The following is a 23487-nucleotide window of genomic DNA, read 5'->3' as shown; positions in this document are numbered from 1 at the left end:
CTGTGCAGCTCCAACACAAAGCTTTGCTTATACTGTAAATACCAGCCTCTTCCTACCCTCCCCCCCCAGCCCCTACCCATAAACCTGGGTAAACATGAGACACAGTCTTTTAATTGTTGGGCTGAAACCCACAGACTGTTCTTCCCCTTCAGCTGATTCTTCCGCTTCTTCTTATTCTTAGCGCCCCCCATTTTCTAAACGCTACTCCCCCTACAGTTTTAGGGGTACAACACCCAAACTCCCCACACTTCTTCGCCCTATAGCGGAGCAGGCTGCTTGTGCTTTTCTAAGGGGTCCCGCCCCCCGTCTTTTTGTGGCGCCGCTCCGAACCCCCCAATTTTCCCATTGACTTTGACAGGGAAGATTATCAAACTGCTGCCACACTTACAGCTTTGAAGCTACACCCCCCAAACTTGAATATCACAATCATGGGGTCACCCCGAATGAAAATAGATGCCCTATTGACCTATTGACTTGGCAGAAATCCAACCTGCTGCCATTCTCACAGTAATAACACCGGGGTCCCCAAACTTTGCAGTTAGGCACCAGGTAACTGTGGTTCAAGGTTAAAAAAAATTGGGCGGAACAACCAACACCCAATCAGATTTCACTTATTGACTTTCAATGGGGAAATCCAACCTGCTGCCATTCTCACAGAATTAACCCCGGGGTCCCCAAACTCACGGTTGGTCATTAGGGGACTGCAGTTTTATGTTTGAAAAAGCGGGTGGAGCCACCAAGAGCAAATCAGATTTCACCTATTGAATTTTACTGGTTTAATGCCAGGGTTACCAAACTTTGCACAGTTTGTCCCTGGGGGACTACATCTGAAGGTTAAAAAACTGGGTGGAGCCAACAACAGCCAATCAGATTTCAACTATAGACTTTTATTGGTTTAAATTTAAACTGCTGCCATTCTTTAAATATTACTTCTAAGGTCCCCAAACTTTGCAGAGTTAGTCACCAGGTAACTGCAGTTCAAGGTCAGAAAAAGTGGGCGGAGGACTGCAGTGGGTGGAGCCACCAAAAGCCAATCAGATTTCATCTTTTGAATTTTTTTTGGTTAAAATTTAAAATGCTGCCATTCTTATACTATTTATGCCAGGATCCCCAAACTGTGTCACTGGGTGACAATAATTCAAAGTCTGAAAAAAGTGGGTGGAGCCACAGACAGCCAATCAGATTTATTTCATTGATTTTGATGGGAAGATTTAAAGTGCTGCCATGCTCTCACGTTTAATGCCAATATCCCCAAACTTTTCACAGTTGGCCACTGGGGGACTAAGGTTAAGGGTTAGAAAAAGTTAGTAGAGCCACCAACAGCCAATCAGATTTCACCAATTTCAATCAAATTTCATTTGTTTATTTTTATACTGCTGCCTTTCTCACACTATTTATTCCCAAACTTTGCTCAGCCAGTTACTGACTATGTATTGAAGGTTATAAAAAGTGGGTGGGGCCACCAGCAGCCAATCACACTGATTACATTTAAACCAATTCATTTTGCACCTTACACATGGCAATCCCATTGTACTTAGCAACTGCCTGCTTACCTTGCCCATGGGCTTAGTAACTGCACTATTATATTCTGTATAAAACTTTATTTTATTTTTAATTTAATTTACAATATACCACTAACCCCAGTTCTGTTCCAGGAAGTAGAAGGCTTTTGTTGTGGTGTGCAAACACTTGCAAACAGAGCACATTGATGTTTTACCACATGAAATAAGAACGTAGATGGTTCAAACCCAGCGAATGAACAGTTTTTTCCCCTAAATGGTACATGTTGACCCAAATAAGCTCATTTTATCACATTAGGCTTTTTATTATATAAAGAGGGGGTTGGTGAATACACCATGTTTAATGTATCATTTAGTATTTGTGCAAGCGGATACATTTGCAAAAACAGGAATCTGACCATAATTTTGGCAAACCATGATATGTTTAACCCCATATGGAAGGGCCACCCATTTTTAAAGGCATAAGGTCGCTACTAAACTAATGGGTTTGGACATACTGCAGAAAAAGTACAAAGTGGGTTGTAGGAGCCCTCCATGGCTACATAAAGTAAAATATACTATGAGGGGTTAGTTATAAAGACTGGGCTAATTTGCACCTGGGCAGTAACCCATGGCAACCAATCAGGTATTTGCTTTGACTGCTTAACCTGCAGCTGGATGAAAAAGCCTAATCACTGATTGGTTGCTATAGGTTGCTGCCCAGTGTTTATAAATGACCCCCAGTGAAGTTTTTTAGCATAAAGGCAAAGTAGTAAAATACAGGTTCATTTTAAAAAAAGCATTACACAGCAAACACCCATTTTTTTTAAATTTGCAGGTGAACTTACAGCTCTCTATATTTACAGTTTTATAGAGGAGCACCTATATATGCCCTAGTGAAGAGTTAGGGAACCAGGAAGCTATATTAGTGCAGTTAATAATAAAGAGGGTGGGTGTTAAATATGCAGCACAGAACGACACACAATACAAAGCTATTATATTACAGAGGTGCGTTGGCTGCACAGAGCATCCCTCCCAACTGTCCTGATTTTCACGGAACAGTCCTGATTTTAACAGCTCAGCCCGCAGTCCTGGATTCTTACTGAAAAGTCCCTAATTTCCCTTTTATCTCCTGCACTGAATGCTAAAAAAGATACAAAGTTTCTCAAACTTAATTAGATAAGTAGCTTTGGGCAGAGAGCCCAGAATACTCTGAGATACAATTGTAACTAATAAGCTAAACAGGTCTCTTGGGGGAAATGAGACTCGCAGCTTAAAGTGATACTGACACGAAAAAATGACTTTTCAAATTATGAATGTACATATAAAGTTACCTATAGGTCATGTTGATCTTTTTTCACTGTTGGGGCTGGTTTCACTGTGGAGCCACGGGGACCCTGCACACAGTAGCAATCAGAAAGATAAGATGTATCATACTCACTGTCATTTTCTTCTCCAACTCCCTGCCAGCACTCACTGGGTATAATGTTACTACTGCTTCCATAGGGGGATTTTCAATAAGGCTAGGAGGGGCTAAGCCTCCCCAAACTTGCTTGGCAGCTTAAAATAAAAAAAAAACTCACTCGGTTTCTGCACTGCTCTGGAACAAGGAAATCTTCCTTCAAGCTATGGTTCTGTTGTAATCAGCTGTGCTCTGGTTGTATATTTCTCCAATCAGAGCACAGCTCTCTGGACAGAGCGTAACATTGACCAATCAAGGCATAGATGCAGGCAGTGCAGAAATAAAGACTAATGAGACAGATCTGCAGGCTGTAAAATTTACCTGAGAACCAACTCTGAACCTTTTCTGCAGATTTTATCCCACAGGCACTATACACAGGTACTATACACAGGCACTATACGCAGGCACTATACACAGGTACTATACACAGGCACTATACACAGGTACTATACACAGGTACTATACCCAGGCACTATACCCAGGCACTATACACAGGCACTATACGCAGGCACTATACACAGGTACTATACACAGGCACTATACACAGGTACTATACACAGGTACTATACACAGGCACTATACCCAGGCACTATACCCAGGCACTATACACAGGCACTATACCCAGGCACTATACACAGGCACTATACCCAGGCACTATATACAGGTACTATACCCAGGCACTATACCCAGGCACTATACACAGGTACTATACACAGGCACTATACACAGGTACTATACACAGGTACTATACACAGGCACTATACCCAGGCACTATACACAGGCACTATACCCAGGCACTATATACAGGTACTATACCCAGGCACTATACCCAGGCACTATACCCAGGCACTATACCCAGGCACTATACCCAGGCACTATACACAGGCACTATACCCAGGCACTATATACAGGTACTATACCCAGGCACTATACCCAGGCACTATACACAGGTACTATACACAGGCACTATACCCAGGCACTATACCCAGGCACTATATACAGGTACTATACCCAGGCACTATACCCAGGCACTATACCCAGGCACTATACACAGGCACTATACCCAGGCACTATACACAGGCACTATACCCAGGCACTATATACAGGTACTATACCCAGGCACTATACCCAGGCACTATACACAGGTACTATACACAGGTACTATACACAGGTACTATACACAGGCACTATACACAGGTACTATACACAGGCACTATACACAGGCGCTATACCCAGGCACTATACTGTATATGGTCTTAAGGCTGAATCAGTAGCTAAAATTAAATATTTTTTTTTGTCACCTAACATCTTTAATATCCCTATCACCCTTGCTCCAATCCAATTCCCCCTTGAAAAAGCTCATTGTGCTTTTATATATTTGTTGTTTCTTGCACTTACTTTTTCTCTATTACATTTGTCAGTGTTTTGTTCATTTCTAGTCAGTTACAGTGGAGCCCTCATGAGACTGCACAGCTGGGAAACAAACCAATGCTGTGTATCAGTGCCAGTGTTATAGTGCCAGGGCCTGAATATCTGCCATCTGTACCCACTGCCTCTCGCTGTATATAATGTGCTGGGTTTGTAAATACAGACTGCGTCTCACTGTATATAATGTGCCTGGGGTGTCAGTACCCACTGCCATTCACGCTATAAAACTAAATAAAACCCATTTAAAGGACATATAACCTACATTTGCCTGCAATGTATATCAGTTGGGCACCTCTCCCCCACCTAAATGGCATTATTTGTACTGCATATATCCCCCCCACTCGCCAGCACCATCACATTTTCCTAAAGCAAATAGCAGCTTTCACCCGTTGGCCATTTTTCCAATGATACATAATTGGATAAATTTAAATCTGCAAACAGCATACACACACACAGACCCTTATTCAGCATACATTGCATCAAGAATACAGGCTCACACAGGCACAACCGTCTCTGATAAAAGTTCTGCTTTGTTTGAGCCCTGTAATGGTAAAGCTGAGCTCAGGAGAAAAATATTGAAGCAGACAGCTAGAGCTGAGTTTCTATGGGAACCAGCAATGCCCTCTCTTCATTGGCTGCTAGACTGGGGGGCGTGTTTAGTAATCTGAGTTTAGAACAACTGAGCATGCCCACAAGCCAGAAGTTAAAGCAAATTCCTAAGGGAGGGGACCGAGTGGGTTACAGGAGGAGAAGGAAATCTAAGTGATTAAGGAGATGTTGCAGCCTTACTTTTAACCTCTGGACAACCAGTGTGGCAGGTTGAGGTATTGAAAGATTTCAAAGAGGCGGTTCACTGATTACATTTTTGTGTGTGAGGTTTACATGTCCTTTGAGCTAATGGATCACAACCATAAATCGATAGCGAACCCCTCAAAGAAGTGCACATATGAATACTTTTACACCCTACACATTTTAGGGTGAAAAAAAAACAGTAGTTGAACGGCAGAACTTTAGTTTCTGGAAAACCTTGAAATAATCATTTTGTTTTTCTGTTGGCAAAGCAGGTGTTTGAGTTTTGTAAACCTGAATGGTTACAGGCATATATGTTGTGCAGATGCTCCCTCTAGTGGTAAATAGAGATATGGCATGGAGGAACTGATGCTCCCTATCATTGGTAGATTCCACTGTAAAACAGATTTAGAATATTTGACTTTGTGAGCTTTTTTTATACCTGTTTATTCCAATTTCTTACATTATTATTATTTTAACATAGAGATTTACATTTCATATGTCATCCTGATTATGGGAGGTACATGTGCTCTCTAAGGGGCTGATCTTGCATATTCAAGGGGAAAAGAAAACCTATAACCTATAGGCAAACTTGTTGCAAGTTCACCAAAATTGTATTAGAAAAATCACCAAAAATGTTTTATCTTCTGGGTGATAATTCTTATAATTGCCATCTGTAGAATAGTCTCAGGGTCGGACTGGGGGGTGAAGGGCCCACCGGGACTCCTGTCCCAGGGGCCCTGCAGTTGCCCCCAGCCAGGCGTGTCCCCTAACCCCTCCCGCAAGGGCCCCCCTAACCCCCCTTGCAGGGCCCCCCTCCCGACGTCCTCCTCCGAGCACGTAAATTTGATGCATCAGAGGAGGAGCAGTCGGGAGGGGGAGCACCGGCAAGGGTCGGGTCTAGGCCGCCGGGGCCCACCGGGATTTTTCCTGGTGTCCCGGTGGCCCAGTCCGACCCTGAATAGTCTTGTCGGCATAACAATATTGTATATTCAATATAGTGTAGAATAGGAACAGGCTCTTCTGTGTTTGTGTCAGGTTTAAAGGGGATCTAAACCTAAAAAATGAACTGGTTCTTTATTTGGTTCCCAAGATATTTTCATATTTAGACTGCTAATAAGCAGGCTTTTGTTTTCCATCTTTATTATATTCCACATTTCTCTTTGGATTAGTCTCAGTGAAGGTCTCCCATTATTCTGTTGTCAGTTTTCTCAACTCTAAAATTCTAGTAAAAGTTCCCTGCTCCAAAGCTGGAAACAATGTTTAAATAATTTGTGTGTGTTCTTCTTGTCTGCTTAGTGTCATTATATTTATATATACACCAATAGTAGCCTTCAGGAGAAAGAAGCTTGCAGGAGCCGAGTACTGAGCAGGTAAGTGCTTCTATCAGAGGCGGCCAAGCCGTCCGAGCACAATAGGCCAACCTCCTCGCCCCCTAACCCCCCCCCCCGTGTGTGAGCATGTTGGATGAATGGCATGGTGACAAGCTACAGTGGGGGTAAGAGATGCCGGACTAGGGGCAGGCAGAAGAGGTACTTTCTGAGTGACCCCCTCACCCCTGCACCTTAGGCGCCTCTTCTGCCTGCCCTTAGTTCCGGCCCTGGTTGGTTGGAATAGCTCATAGTGACTGTGAATTTTAGGTAACTGGAGGATCGCCCCAGCTGGAGGAACATACTGAGCAGAGAATTGTCGCACTAGAACTGTAACCAGGGTCTGACTGGCCCGCCGGGACAGTGGGAAAAACCCCGGTGGGCCCCAGACCTGATCCCTGTCGGCGCCCCCGGCTACTGGTGTCTTGACTTATGCACGCTCAGGGGAGGAAGTTGGGGGGCCCTGCAGGGGGTTAGGGTGCACGGTAGGGGCCCCGGGGGCTAACAATTCACCTTCACCCTGCCTGTGTGCTATGTGTAGTAAGTCCCCCTGACTATATAGAGACCCCTGTAAACCATAAACACATTGTGACAAAGCTAAAATATATAAAGAGGCAACAAAACAACAACAGTACAGAGAAACAATAATAATTTATTTATCCAACAGAATGGTTAGTGGTCAGAATACCTGATTCAGCAGCCACACTGGGAACCAATGAAGGCCATAAAAATCTCTTGCCTGGCCACGTGTGCTGTGTGGGCCGCCAGCTGGACTGTCCTGGACTTAAGGTCCCTTGGTCCCTTAGACTGATTTGGCAGCTTATCGGCCCATGTAGGGGCAGAACCGAGGGGACTGCATCAACGAGCCCTGATCCGACTGGATTTCCTGAAATTGGCCTGATATCGATCGACCAGGTTAGAAAATCCAGTCGGACCGGGGCTCATTGATGCGGTCCCCAAACCGACTGCCTCATTGCCGCTGTAGAATTCAATCGTTTAGCCCCAGGGCCAAACGATCGAATTCGCCTACATGCCTCCCCGATATCGCCCACTCGTAGGTGGGGATATCGGGTGAAGATCCGCTCGCTTGGCGACATCACCAAGCAAGCGGATCTCCCCGTGTATGGCCAGCTTTAATCATACTAAATTGTGTAAATACAGGTATAGGATCTGTTATCCAGAATACTGGGGGCCTGGGGTTTTCTGAATAAGGAATCTTTCTGGTATTTGGATCTCCATACCTTAAACACAAAATAAACCCAATAGGATTGTTCTGCCTCCAATAAGGGGTAATTATATCTTAGTTGGGATCAAGTACAGGTACTGTTTTATTATTACAGAGAAAAGGGAATCATTTAACCATGAAATAAACCCAATAGGGCTGTTCTGCCCCAATAAGGGGTAATTATATCTTAGTTGGGATCAAGTACAGGTACTGTTTTATTATTACAGAGAAAAGGGAATCATTTAACCATGAAATAAACCCAATAGGGCTGTTCTGCCCCAATAAGGGGTAATTATATCTTAGTTGGGATCAAGTACAGGTACTGTTTTATTATTACAGAGAAAAGGGAATCATTTAACCATTAAATAAACCCAATAGGGCTGTTCTGCCCCCAATAAGGGGTAATTATATCTTAGTTGGGATCAAGTACAGGTACTGTTTTATTATTACAGAGAAAAGGGAATCATTTAACCATGAAATAAACCCAATAGGGCTGTTCTGCCCCAATAAGGGGTAATTATATCTTAGTTGGGATCAAGTACAGGTACTGTTTTATTATTACAGAGAAAAGGGAATCATTTAACCATTAAATAAACCCAATAGGACTGTTCTGCCCCCAATAAGGGGTAATTATATCTTAGTTGGGATCAAGTACAGGTACTGTTTTATTATTACAGAGAAAAGGGAATCATTTAACCATTAAATAAACCCAATAGGGCTGTTCTGCCCCCAATAAGGGGTAATTATATCTTAGTTGGGATCAAGTACAGGTACTGTTTTATTATTACAGAGAAAATGGAAATCATGTTAAAAAGGAAACTGTCTTTCTTGAAATGGAGTCTATAGGAGATGGACTTCCTGTAATTCTGAGCTTTCTATATAACGGGTTTTCAGGTAAGGGACCCCATATCTGTATTGCATTAAGTATATGTACAAATAGCACCTACCATACACGGTGAGATTAAATGTGAGTCTCTTTGTTTCCTGGTCAGTATAAGAAATGGCTGCTGTGTATATCCCACTGTCTTCCATCCTCAGGTCACTGATTCGTAGTGTTGTTCCGCTGTCTAATGGTTCTAGTCGGTTGTGGAACTGAGGAAACCTGATCTCAAAGTGCGGCTTCTGAAAATCCGCCAGTCTGACTTCTTTTTCTTTAGGTTTAAACAGCCACAAAACCTCCAACACAGGAACAGTCAGATCTAGATGAATTTTTAGGTAGGCGGAATGTTTTTCAAGCCCATTCACCCGGAGTGGGACACCTTGGTTTGCTGTAGAGAAGAAGAATGAAGTTCATATTCCAAAATAAAAGATTGTTACATTATTTCAGAAAATGGCCTGTCATTGGATGGGACCATGAATATCTGCTGGCTGGACTTTAACACAAAATCATTATCAAAGTCATTAAAATGAGGTACATAATCTAATTGTAAACACATTCTACAATCTAATTTGAGTCTCCTAAACAAGAGGTTAACAAACACTTGCACACAATAATTATATACTGAGTATCATATGAATTTGGCGAATGTGTTTGACCACACCCATTTTTACAACCACGCCCCCTAAACACCACTCCCATTTGACTCAATTTGGCAGGTTATTTAAAGTTTGAACACATTTTTGGGGGTTTTCGGGTCTTGTTTTATGTGTTATTACAGTTTTGCTGAAAAAGCTGAAATTGCCCTTTAATCTGTGAGTCTCAGTTCCCCCAAGAGGCCTGTTTAGCTTATTAGTTACATTTGTATCTCTGTGCAGGTGTGGATTGTTAACTTTATGGGTTCTCTGCCAAAAGATCACTTATTTAATTAAATGTGAGAAACAATGTATCTAAGTACAGCTGAAGCTTGTTAACTTTCTGGGCTCTCTGCCAAAAGCTACTTTTTAATTAAATTTGTATCTTTAATTAAATTTGTATTCCCATCAGTCCCTGCCCCAGTGGAGCTTACAATCTAAGGTCCCTATCACATTCCCATCAGTCCCTGCCCCAGTGGAGCTTACAATCTAAGGTCCCTATCATTCCCATCAGTCCCTGCCCCAGTGGAGCTTACAATCTAAGGTCCCTATCACATTCCCATCAGCCCCTGCCCCAGTGAGCTTACAATCTAAGGTCCCTATCACATTCCCATCAGTCCCTGCCCCAGTGAGCTTACAATCTAAGGTCCCTATCACATTCCCATCAGCCCCTGCCCCAGTGAGCTTACAATCTAAGGTCCCTATCACATTCCCATCAGCCCCTGCCCCAGTGAGCTTACAATCTAAGGTCCCTATCACATTCCCATCAGCCCCTGCCCCAGTGAGCTTACAATCTAAGGTCCCTATCATTCCCATCAGTCCCTGCCCCAGTGGAGCTTACAATCTAAGGTCCCTATCACATTCCCATCAGCCCCTGCCCCAGTGGAGCTTACAATCTAAGGTCCCTATCATTCCCATCAGTCCCTGCCCCAGTGAGCTTACAATCTAAGGTCCCTATCATTCCCATCAGTCCCTGCCCCAGTGAGCTTACAATCTAAGGCCCCTATCACATTCCCATCAGTCCCTGCCCCAGTGGAGCTTACAATCTAAGGCCCCTATCACATTCCCATCAGTCCCTGCCCCAGTGGAGCTTACAATCTAAGGTCCCTATCACATTCCCATCAGCCCCTGCCCCAGTGAGCTTACAATCTAAGGTCCCTATCACATTCCCATCAGTCCCTGCCCCAGTGGAGCTTACAATCTAAGGTCCCTATCACATTCCCATCAGTCCCTGCCCCAGTGGAGCTTACAATCTAAGGTCCCTATCACATTCCCATCAGTCCCTGCCCCAGTGAGCTTACAATCTAAGGTCCCTATCACATTCCCATCAGTCCCTGCCCCAGTGGAGCTTACAATCTAAGGTCCCTATCACATTCCCATCAGCCCCTGCCCCAGTGGAGCTTACAGTCTAAGGTCCCTATCACATTCCCATCAGCCCCTGCCCCAGTGGAGCTTACAATCTAAGGTCCCTATCACATTCCCATCAGTCCCTGCCCCAGTGGAGCTTACAATCTAAGGTCCCTATCACATTCCCATCAGTCCCTGCTCCAGTGAGCTTACAGTCTAAGGTCCCTATCATTCCCATCAGTCCCTGCCCCAGTGAAGCTTACAATCTAAGGTCCCTATCACATTCCCATCAGTCCCTGCCCCAGTGGAGCTTACAATCTAAGGTCCCTATCATTCCCATCAGTCCCTGCCCCAGTGAGCTTACAATCTAAGGTCCCTATCACATTCCCATCAGCCCCTGCCCCAGTGGAGCTTACAGTCTAAGGTCCCTATCATTCCCATCAGCCCCTGCCGCAGTGGAGCTTACAATCTAAGGTCCCTATCACATTCCCATCAGTCCCTGCCCCAGTGGAGCTTACAATCTAAGGTCCCTATCACATTCCCATCAGTTCCTGCCCCAGTGAAGCTTACAATCTAAGGTCCCTATCACATTCCCATCAGTCCCTGCCCCAGTGAGCTTACAATCTAAGGTCCCTATCACATTCCCATCAGTCCCTGCCCCAGTGAGCTTACAATCTAAGGTCCCTATCACATTCCCATCAGTCCCTGCCCCAGTGGAGCTTACAATCTAAGGTCCCTATCACATTCCCATCAGCCCCTGCCCCAGTGGAGCTTACAATCTAAGGTCCCTATCACATTCCCATCAGCCCCTGCCCCAGTGGAGCTTACAATCCAAGGTCCCTATCACATTCCCATCAGCCCCTGCCCCAGTGAGCTTACAATCTAAGGTCCCTATCACATTCCCATCAGCCCCTGCCCCAGTGAGCTTACAATCTAAGGTCCCTATCACATTCCCATCAGTCCCTGCCCCAGTGGAGCTTACAATCTAAGGTCCCTATCACATTCCCATCAGTCTCTGCCCCAGTGAGCTTACAATCTAAGGTCCCTATCACATTCCCATCAGTCCCTGCCCCAGTGGAGCTTACAATCTAAGGTCCCTATCACATTCCCATCAGTCCCTGCCCCAGGGAGTTTACAATCTAAGGTCCCTATCACATTCCCATCAGTCCCTGCCCCAGTGGAGCTTACAATCTAAGGTCCCTATCACATTCCCATCAGTCCCTGCCCCAGTGGAGCTTACAATCTAAGGTCCCTATCACATTCCCATCAGCCCCTGCCCCAGTGGAGCTTACAATCCAAGGTCCCTATCACATTCCCATCAGCCCCTGCCCCAGTGAGCTTACAATCTAGGTCCCTATCACATTCCCATCAGCCCCTGCCCCAGTGAGCTTACAATCTAAGGTCCCTATCACATTCCATCAGTCCCTGCCCCAGTGGAGCTTACAATCTAAGGTCCCTATCACATTCCCATCAGTCCCTGCCCCAGTGAGCTTACAATCTAAGGTCCCTATCACATTCCCATCAGCCCCTGCCCCAGTGAGCTTACAATCTAAGGTCCCTATCACATTCCCATCAGCCCCTGCCCCAGTGAGCTTACAATCTAAGGTCCCTATCACATTCCCATCAGCCCCTGCCCCAGTGGAGCTTACAATCTAAGGTCCCTATCACATTCCCATCAGTCCCTGCCCCAGTGGAGCTTACAATCTAAGGTCCCTATCACATTCCCATCAGTCCCAAATAACATATTTGTATATAACCCTTTGAATGCAATGATCATAACAACCTGATATTCTAATTACAGTATATCAGTAATCATAAATCATAAATGTTATGTAGCCCACCTGTGCAGCCACTGTGGTACTACTGCTTTACTTGGCGCTACAGGAGCCCTGAGCCCCCGCTTACTTTGGGGGACAGGCGTTTCCCAGCAATGGCGTGCCTCCACCCAGGGATAGTGTTGTGGAACTAATCCTCCCCCTGGGAACTAAACAGGTTTCTATGCCCCTCTTGGGACCCACGTAACCCTGGCAGATGTACCCCTCCCTGGGGTTGTTTCTTACCAACGTGGTAGTGGTCCTCTGGGCAAGGCAGATGCTCAGGTACACAGACACGATAGTTGTAGTTGAACTAGATGCACGGTTTATTAGGCAGGGTCCTCTCCAGGAGTGGCAAACATATAATTGGTACACAGTGCAGGGCATATCTCCTTACTACTCATTGATACTCATTTTCTGTTGGACTACTTCACGGTACTCCCGCCACATGCTCCCATCTAGGAAACCTTCCCGGTACTCTCGGCAGAGGCACCCCCTCTTGGAGCCCTCCCCGGTACTCACGCTAGAAGCATTTCCACAAGGACCCACACCGGTACTCACATGAAGCATCCTCAAATCCGAGATCCTGGACTAGTGGTGCCTTGGTACACCTTCCCTAGCCACTTGTGGCCCTGCACTCCAGCAGATGTAACGCTGGGAGGTCATAACCTCACTACCACTCCTGGAGGGGTCCTGTCTGCCCATTCTAACCTACTTTGTTCTACATATTACTCCTGGAGCAATCTATTACCAGAACTTCTAAATAAGCAGTACCTGGGGTACTCCTGCCTGGAGCAGTGCCCAAGATGTCTGCCGGACTGAACCTCAGCACATGGCTGCTATCCCTTATATGGGCCTATGCACCACCCTGTGGCCATAACCCGAACTACAGGTGTACACCCTATTAACTATTGACAACCCAGTCATCCCAGTGTCCCTGTTTCCCAGCACCACCCTGTGGTCTGTCCTAGGGGTTCCTGTCCTAAGGGCCTGTTTTTGGTAAACCCCTACATTCTCCCCCTACAAGAAAATTGTCACCTCCTGGCTGACACACATTCTACTAAATACAATACATTTACCATGTTGGTTTCACATCACGCTTCACAGTTCCTCCAGGAGACTGCCAGGGTACAATGGATGACTGAAAAGGAAAAGTGAGACATAACACATTCCCACCCTCCAAAGTCTTTGTGAAAGTCCCCACAAGAGTCTCTGTCCCTTAGACATTTCACACTGAAACAAGAGAAAGGACAACTTATTGCCCAAAAAATCAAAACAATTTCTTTATTTTTCAGCAAAGAAAATAATAGAAAGAATTTCTTTTCCTGGCCCTCCCCTCCTCCTTGAGGGAGTCCAAAATCCCAAGGTGCTCCCACCTTGGGCCTGCATATCCACCGATTGTGGTAACTTGCAAACTGGAGCCCTCCTGGGCTAACTTTCTCAGCTCCCCTATGGGAATCAACTGGAACAGTCCTCACTCCAGGCCATCCGGCTGGCTGCGGTGTGGGTTTCCTTTCCACCCCCAACAGTTCCTTCCTTGGGAAAGTGAGTCTCTCCTTGAGAGTACACCCCAACTGTGGGTGCTGCTCCCTTTAACTGAAAACTCCCCGCATGGGGTTGATGGATGCCTCCTGAGGCTACTCACACCATGTATCCAAACCGCAATTTAATATCTTCATACGGTGCGTAGTAGTTGGGATGGGGTTTCTCTACCCGCTCCCCATTTGGCAAATCTACTTCCACACTGAAGTACCTGGACTCTGGGTGCTTGCGCCCACAGCTGTGGACAGTATGGCGCAGGACTGTGCGCCCCCACCACCACTCTTTCTCTATTGAGCGGATAAATCTTTTGGCAGCCATCCTCTTTCCCTCATCTGGATGTAACAAGGCACGGCCTACCTTTTTCTCTTTAGAGGTGATCTCTGCTTTCACCCAATCATCCATCATGGATTCCATCTTGTCATATACCCACAGTGGGGCATATGGCATAAAATACCCCCATAGGCGAAAGATTTTGTAGTTCATGACCCTTTGGATTCTAGAAACTCTGCAGAATATATCAGGGTCAGCTTTCTCTGGCAGAACCCAAAAGTCTTTTTCTTCCTCTTTAGGGATCTTTCTTGGGGCATAACATGGGTCAGGTAATTTAAACAACTGAGGGCTATAGACATCCTCCTCTTCAGGGTCATCCCCTTTCTCATCCACTCTGGAAGTATTGCTGCTGGCAGACCCACGGGCCCCCACTGATGGCTTAGCCCCTACCCTGATAACCTCTCTGTAGGCTGGGGTTTCCGGGGTCCCTGGGGACTTCTCTCCGGTTTGGGCTACGGTGGCCTCACTCTCCACCTGAGCAGAAATGGGCAGCTCCCTCTGGGGTATGCTATCCGGGCCCTGGGGCATAGGTATGGCACCTTGGATGACAGGCAAGCCGGGCGCAGGCCCGCTCCCTTCTCCCTCCCCTTCTGGAGTAACTGGCCGGGACCCCTCTTTCACCCCCTCCGGGGCTACAGGGCTCTCATCCCTTGTGGGCACATTATCAGTAACCGCCTCTAACTCGGGTACTAGCACGGGTATCGCGGGGGCCTCCGCCGCTTGGGCGTCATCACTCACCTCCGAGTGCCCGCTGTGCTGTGAGGAGCTGAACTTTCCATTGCTCAGTTGGAACAGCAGCGCCAGCGTCGCGCTGTGCCCATGGCTCTTGGCTTCATCTTTAAAGGGGCCCATCCAACATCGATGGCCGCAGTGGTCACAGCGCCCTGTGGGGTGAGTCAAGGCCATGCGCGCCTCCTCTCCACACTCGCCGCATAGTGGGACCATTTGGGGCTCCCCTCTTGTAGTGGTCTGTTCAGCAAAGGACCCGAGCCACACATAGCGAACGCCGCCGTCATAAGCTAGCTGGTAGGTAAGCTGCACCAGTAGGGACTCAAGGCCCGCGCTACCGCACACTTTTGGCACAGGTGTCTCCATGGTATCATACAGCAGCCAGTCGCACACCCTGCTCACGCTGTGTAGTACTTGGAACTGATCCAAAATGGCCCCCGTGACGTCAGGTCGCATCGTCACTCCCTGGCTCACTGGCGCCCTTTCTAAGGCTTCTTATTGGCCAGCCGGCCTCACGGGCCGGTCAATAGGCAAATCAAGGGCGCGTCACCCTCTGGCACGCCCCTATTTCACGTGTCTTCCCCGGCTCTCTCTTTGGCGCCCACTTGCCTGCAATCCTATTGGCAGGAGCTGCCTTGCTCCTCTTTGGCGCCAATTCCCCCCTGGGGATGCGGATCAGGGTGGCCCAAATCTAGCCCGATCGGGAAAAAGGGTTTCACAGACACACTAGGCCTCAGTTCCTTTAGAGCCCTGTCTGCTAAACGGTTCCTGCTCTCATCTCAGCAGTGCCTCCAAATGTAGCCCACCTGTGCAGCCACTGTGGTACTACTGCTTTACTTGGCGCTACAGGAGCCCTGAGCCCCCGCTTACTTTGGGGGACAGGCGTTTCCCAGCAATGGCGTGCCTCCACCCAGGGATGGTGTTGTGGAACTAATCCTCCCCCTGGGAACTAAACAGGTTTCTATGCCCCTCTTGGGACCCACGTACCCCTGGCAGATGTACCCCTCCCTGGGGTTGTTTCTTACCAACGTGGTAGTGGTCCTCTGGGCAAGGCAGATGCTCAGGTACACAGACACGATAGTTGTAGTTGAACTAGATGCACGGTTTATTAGGCAGGGTCCTCTCCAGGAGTGGCAAACATATAATTGGTACACAGTGCAGGGCATATCTCCTTACTACTCATTGATACTCATTTTCTGTTGGACTACTTCACGGTACTCCCGCCACATGCTCCCATCTAGGAAACCTTCCCGGTACTCTCGGCAGAGGCACCCCCTCTTGGAGCCCTCCCCGGTACTCACGCTAGAAGCATTTCCACAAGGACCCACACCGGTACTCACATGAAGCATCCTCAAATCCGAGATCCTGGACTAGTGGTGCCTTGGTACACCTTCCCTAGCCACTTGTGGCCCTGCACTCCAGCAGATGTAACGCTGGGAGGTCATAACCTCACTACCACTCCTGGAGGGGTCATGTCTGCCCATTCTAACCTACTTTGTTCTACATATTACTCCTGGAGCAATCTATTACCAGAACTTCTAAATAAGCAGTACCTGGGGTACTCCTGCCTGGAGCAGTGCCCAAGATGTCTGCCGGACTGAACCTCAGCACATGGCTGCTATCCCTTATATGGGCCTATGCACCACCCTGTGGCCATAACCCGAACTACAGGTGTACACCCTATTAACTATTGACAACCCAGTCATCCCAGTGTCCCTGTTTCCCAGCACCACCCTGTGGTCTGTCCTAGGGGTTCCTGTCCTAAGGGCCTGTTTTTGGTAAACCCCTACAGTTACTTACTAATGCTGTAGTGGAATCCAGCTTACGTTGTTGACATTTCCCCTTCTTTCAGATAAGATATACATCAGCCAGGGCTGTATTTCTAGAACATTTCCACCAAAAGGAAAGCACCCAGCTTCCCATATCCCTTATCCATTAACCCCAGGTTATAAAACTTAATACCAGATCTGATACTGAATTACTCTTTAGTTACATAGGCTGAAAGATGCTGTTACACAGATTATTTACAACATTCCCTGTCACAGGGGAGCTTACAATCTAATTTCCCTCCCACACACAAATACATTTTTCCACAAAATCATGTGAATTATATTCCAAAACATATAACAAAATAAAACTATTCAAACATTAACCAAAGCAGCAAATAACATATATATATATATACTGTATATAACCCTTTGAATGATCATAAAAACCTTAATTAAATTCTAATTACAGTATATAAGTAATCATAAACCATAAACGTTACTCACTGTCTGTCTGATTGTACTAAAGCATTAGTATAATCACCTTGCTAATTAGACATGACAGTGTGTTGAGTTCATGAGTAACACGCCTACAGTACTACTATCCCCAGACCTACTATCCCCTATAGCTCAGTAACACACAATGGTACAGACTGTGAGTAACACGCCTACAGTACTACTACCCCCAGACCTATTATCCCCTATAGCTCAGTAACACACAATGGTACAGACTGTGAGTAACAAGCCTACAGTACTACTACCCCCAGACCTATTATCCCCTATAGCTCAGTAACACACAATGGTACAGACTGTGAGTAACAAGCCTACAGTACTACTACCCCCAGACCTACTATCCCCTATAGCTCAGTAACACACAATGGTACAGACTGTGAGTAACAAGCCTACAGTACTACTACCCCCAGACCTACTATCCCCTATAGCTCAGTAACACATAATGGTACAGACTGTGAGTAACAAGCCTTCAGTACTACTAGCCCCAGACCTACTATCCCCTATAGCTCAGTAACACACAATGGTACAGACTGTGAGTAACAAGCCTACAGTACTACTATCCCCAGACCTACTATCCCCTATAGCTCAGTAACACACAATGGTACAGACTGTGAGTAACAAGCCTTCAGTACTACTAGCCCCAGACCTACTATCCCCTATAGCTCAGTAACACACAATGGTACAGACTGTGAGTAACAAGCCTACAGTACTACTATCCCCAGACCTACTATCCCCTATAGCTCAGTAACACACAATGGTACAGACTGTGAGTAACAAGCCTACAGTACTACTATCCCCAGACCTACTATCCCCTATAGCTCAGTAACACACAATGGTACAGACTGTGAGTAACAAGCCTACAGTACTACTACCCCCAGACCTACTATCCCCTATAGCTCAGTAACACACAATGGTACAGACTGTGAGTAACTCACCTGGGGAAGCTGCCGGGAACAGGAATGAGAGAGAGAGATGAATAAAGAGACAGAACATGTTGCTGTGAGACTGTTACACTGTGGGGCTGAGATCTCTGCTCTTTGCTCACCAACATGTGTCTCCTCCCTGTACAGGAGCAGCTCCGCAGAAAGCTTTGCTTATAAAGCACTTTGACTGCTGCCAATCGTACAGCTGTGAGGCCACACCCACCAAACTTGAGTCACACCGTCATTGGCTCAGCCTGAATAAAAATAGAATGAATGTTGGATGCTCAATAGTGGGCGGATCAGATTTTTCCTATTGACTTGTCAGAAATCCAACCTGCTGCCATTCTCACAGTAATAACCCCAGGGTCCCCAAACTTTTCACACTTGGTCACTAGGGGACTGCAGTCTAAGTTTTGAAAAAGTCGGCGGAGCCACCAACAGCCAATCAGATTTCACCTATTGGATTTTATTGATTTAATGCCAGGGTTCTCAAACTTTGCACAGTCAGTCACTGGGTGACTTTATACTTCAAGGTTAGAAAAAAGTGGGTTTCAGTGGGGAAATTTTAACTGTTGCCATTCTCACATGTTTAATGTCAGGGTCCCCAAACTTGTTTGTCACTTGGTGACTACATTCCAAGTTTAGAAAACTGGGTGGGGCCAACAACAGCCAATCAGATTTCACCTATAAGCTACATATGTATAAATTTAAACTGCTGCCAATCTTTAAATATTTCACTGGGTAACTGCAGTCAGGGGCGGGCCAAGCCAACCGGGCGCCCTAGGCAACCCGGTCGGCCAACTCCGCCCACCTCCCCGCCCCCCGAACGGCGCATGCGCGCCAAAGCACAGGAGGGGGTGTAGGGGGGGGCGGGTCGATTAGATCGGTCATTGCCTCCGCCACTAATGACAAGCGGCGGAGGCAATGACAAAGTAGCACTAGGGGTAGGCAGGAGAGGGTCCTGCCTGGCGCCCCCCAATCATTGCGCCCTAGGCAGCTGCCTCTTCTGCCTACCCCTAGTTCCGGCCCTGACTGCAGTTCCCAGGTTCAAAAAAGTGGGCAGAGCCACCAACTGCCAATCAGATGTCACTTGTTGACTTTCAGTGGGGAAATTTAAATTGCTGCCATTCAGACACTATTAAAACCAGGGTCCTCAGAGTTGGTTTTTACTATATAACTGTGGGTCCAAGGTTAGAAAAAGTGGGCGGAGCCAACAACAGCCAATCAGATTTCATTCAGTGACTTCACGTTTTTCAAACCAACATGAAGTTTGTTCTCAAGCGTCCCTTTCTAGTTATATATTGCATTTTTTCTTACTCTCCACTTCTCTCTAGACTAGACTACACTGTATAAATATGTATTCATTTTAAGAGCATATATATTTTATACATTATGAAATGGAATTAATTTGTTTCACTATTATTATTATGTTAGTGTTTTATGAGCTCATTAAAGAAACTTGGTTGGGAATGTAGCAACTTTAAGGGTAAATGCTGAATAATGGAGGTGGAGATGTGGGTGTGACTCCTCCGCACCTCCCCTTTAAAGCTGGAGCTATAGTTGTAATGTTATTATGCTTATGACGGAGTGCAAGTCACAAACAGGGCCGCATTTTAAATCCCGCCACACCCCCCCTTGGCGCCTGGTCCACCTCCTACTGATTGGCTGCACCAGGGCCTGGAAGGAGGGAAGATTTAAACAGCTGAAATCAATGAACACAAGAACTTGGCTGGTGTATACATAACTAAGTGGAGTATAGCGATGGGTGAAATAATTCAGCAGGCAAGGATTCGCCACGAATTTCCTTGTTTCGCCATAGTCATTTATTTTTTTCGAAAGGGGCGACAAAATTCGATTAAGTGGTGGATAAGCATGAAACACATTAGGCTAGATGGAAGGGGTGGCTACTGTTTTAATGGATTGAAATAAATGTATATAGTTTGAGTAGCATAGGAGTTCATATTTTGCAAATACTGAAGATGTGCTGAAAATCTGAAATTGGTGCATCCATAATCCCATATCCTTTCCATAAACATATATTGTGTATACATGACAATGAAAATATACAAGAAGAACATGTAAAGCTCAATATTTAACTCATAGGCGGATTTTCAATAAGGCTAGGGCAGGCTAAGCCTCCCCAAACCTGCTCTGGCACCCTAAAAATAAAAAAATAAAATAAAAAAACCTGGTTCCGTTTCTGTGCTGTCCTGCAAATCTTCTCCTGTCCCTGCAAGCTCCGGGTTCTGCTCTAATCAGCTGTGCTCTGATTGGATCTTTCTTTTTGTACATTCTCCAATCAGAGCACAGCTTTCTTGACAGACAGTAAAATTGACCAATCAAGACACAGATGCAGACAGGGATCGGGAAATTTTGCAAACTGTAGAAATGAAGACTTAAAAAAGAAGAATCTGCAGACTGTAAGTTTACCCAAGAACCAGCTTTGAACTTTGCTGCAGTTTTCATCCCACAGGTACTATACTGTATATGTTCTAAAGGCTGACCCACTAGCTGGAATTAAATTGTTTTTTGTCATCTGACATTTATAATATCCCCTACCCTAAGTTAATTTTTCCCCCTGACAAAGCTCATTGTGCTTTTATATATTTGTTATGGTTTTTTGCACATTCTATTTTTTTTTTACTTTGGGGCCAATGCTGTGTATCAGTGCCAGTGTTATAGTGCCAGGGCCGGAATATCTGCCATCTGTACCCACTGCTTCTCACTGTATATAATGTGCTGGTTTTGTAAATACGGACTGCGTCTCACTGTATATAATGTGCTGGTTTTGTATATAAAGACTGTGTATCGCTGTATATAACGTGCCTGGGATGTCAGTACCTGCTGCCTCACTTTCTATAAAACTAACTTAAACCCATCTAATGGGGAGGTTCACTTTTAAGTTAACTTGTAGTATATTATAGAATGGCCTATTCCTAGCAACTTTGCAATTGGTCTTCCTAGTTAATTTTATATAGTTTTTGAATAATTTGCCTTTCGCTTCTGCCTCTTTCCAGCTTTCAAATGAGGGTCACTGACCAAAAAGTATTGCTCTGTGAAGCTACAGTTTTATTTTTCCATGCAGGCCCCTTAACTATTCATATTCCCATCTCTTGTTTAAACCACTACCTGGTATATAAGACCCTAGCAACCAGATAGCTGCTGAAATACCAAATGGAGAGCTGCTGAACAAAAAGCTAAATAACCAAAAAACCATTAAAAATAAAAAAGAGGACCAATTGCAAATTGTCTCAGAATATCAGTGTCTACATCATATTAAAAGTTAATTTAAAGGTGAACTACCCCTTTAACCTAACTGAACACAAATGTATAGAGAACCCCTAACAGAAGTGCACGTATGAATGCTTTTACATCCTAAGCATTTTAGGGTAAAAAAATCCCCCCCACCCGCACTTTTGCACAGTATCCCTGGGAGTCAGTGGGAACTGCCAGAGGTAGTTGGGAGGTTAATTTTTTACGCCAGCAGTGAATCCACTAAGTGTCACATTAGCTGTAGGTCAGTCTGTGTATGGGCCATCTTTAGCCTCCCCAAACAAAAAAGTCACCCTCCGCCTATGATTTAACTTACATTAATAAAGTCAGGTAAAACAGTCAGTGCATGGCCAGCAAGATGGGCAATATAAAGGATAAAGCATCTCCTGATCACAATATAGTAAATTCACTCCCTGATTGCTGGGGTCACAACCCACTGAAATCCTTATAGCCTTAGTGTATAAGGAATGGCTTATAGTAGGACATTACAATATGAAACAAAAGTACAGTATTTCTTGCCATCACAGCCTAAGTAATGGAGGCCCATTTTGACTGGTCCTACACATGCTACTGTATACTGTATAAGACCTCACTCCTACATTCTATCTCACACTCTCACACTGGGGCAGGGGCTGATCGGAATGTGATAGGGACCTTAGATTGTAAGCTCACTGGGGCAGGGGCTGATGGGAATGTGATAGGGACCTTAGATTGTAAGCTCACTGGGGCAGGGACTGATGGGAATGTGATAGGGACTTTAGATTGGAAGCTCCACTGGGGCAGGGGCTGATGGGAATATGATTGGGACCTTAGATTGTAAGCTCCACTGGGGCAGGGGCTGATGGGAATGTGATAGGGACCTTAGATTGTAAGCTCACTGGGGCAGGGACTGATGGGAATGGGATAGGGACCTTAGATTGTATGCTCACTGGGGCAGGGGCTGATGGGAATGTGATAGGGACCTTAGATTGTAAGCTCCACTGAGGCAGGGACTGATGGGAATGTGATAGGGACCTTAGATTGTAAGCTCCACTGGGGCAGGGACTGATGGGAATGTGATAGGGACCTTAGATTGTAAGCTCACTGGGGCAGGGACTGATGGGAATGTGATAGGGACCTTAGATTGTAAGCTCCACTGGGGCAGGGACTGATGGGAATGTGATAGGGACCTTAGATTGTAAGCTCACTGAGGCAGGGACTGATGGGAATGTGATAGGGACCTTAGATTGTAAGCTCCACTGGGGCAGGGACTGATGGGAATGTGATAGGGACCTTAGATTGTAAGCTCCACTGGGGCAGGGACTGATGGGAATGTGATAGGGACCTTAGATTGTAAGCTCACTGGGGCAGGGACTGATGGGAATGTGATAGGGACCTTAGATTGTAAGCTTACTGGGGCAGGGACTGATGGGAATGTGATAGGGACCTTAGATTGTAAGCTCCACTGGGGCAGGGGCTGATGGGAATGTGATAGAGACCTTAGATTGTATGCTCACTGGGGCAGGGACTGATGGGAATGTGATAGGGACCTTAGATTGTAAGCTCACTGGGGCAGGGACTGATGGGAAGTTGATAGGGACCTTAGATTGTAAGCTCCACTGGGGCAGGGACTGATGGGAATGTGATAGGGACCTTAGATTGTAAGCTCACTGGGGCAGGGACTGATGGGAATGTGATAGGGACCTTAGATTGTAAGCTCACTGAGGCAGGGATTAGCATTTTTTTTGCTTTAAACACTGTACTTGCATTGGTGCTGTGTGTGCAAGGTATAAGGAACATGTGGGGCACAGGTACTTTTGGTAAAAGCATTTAAGCATGAGCAAAATAGCACAAAATACTGTACTTTGCACATTGCCCTTTGTGTTTGTTAAGGAGCCGTTATATTTACTATGAATGTGTCTGTACTATTAAACTGCATAAAAAGTAACGCTATATAAATACAGATACACATACATGCACAGCGAA

The 23487-nt window shown here is 45.8% G+C and overlaps 1 protein-coding gene across 3 annotated transcripts in view; it reads right to left on the bottom strand.

Annotated features, from left to right (window-relative positions):
• Positions 1-20476, bottom strand: part of LOC100488631 (SLAM family member 5) — a 47112-nt gene extending 26636 nt beyond the window's left edge. For all 3 annotated transcript variants that reach the window (XM_031891952.1, XM_031891953.1, XM_031891954.1), the window contains exons 1-3: positions 20438-20476; positions 18262-18503; positions 8721-9041 (exon numbers count right to left, since the gene is read on the bottom strand). In XM_031891952.1, the coding sequence (XP_031747812.1) occupies positions 8721-9041; positions 18262-18319 (379 nt within the window). In that variant the 5' untranslated portion in view covers positions 18320-18503; positions 20438-20476. The remainder of the gene's footprint in view (positions 1-8720; positions 9042-18261; positions 18504-20437) is intronic.
• Positions 20477-23487: the final 3011 nt, after the last annotated feature.

This window comes from Xenopus tropicalis, chromosome 8, assembly GCF_000004195.4.
Source record: "Xenopus tropicalis strain Nigerian chromosome 8, UCB_Xtro_10.0, whole genome shotgun sequence".
NCBI classification, from domain to species: Eukaryota; Metazoa; Chordata; class Amphibia; order Anura; family Pipidae; genus Xenopus; species Xenopus tropicalis.
This window is presented reverse-complemented; position numbering and strand designations above follow the sequence as displayed.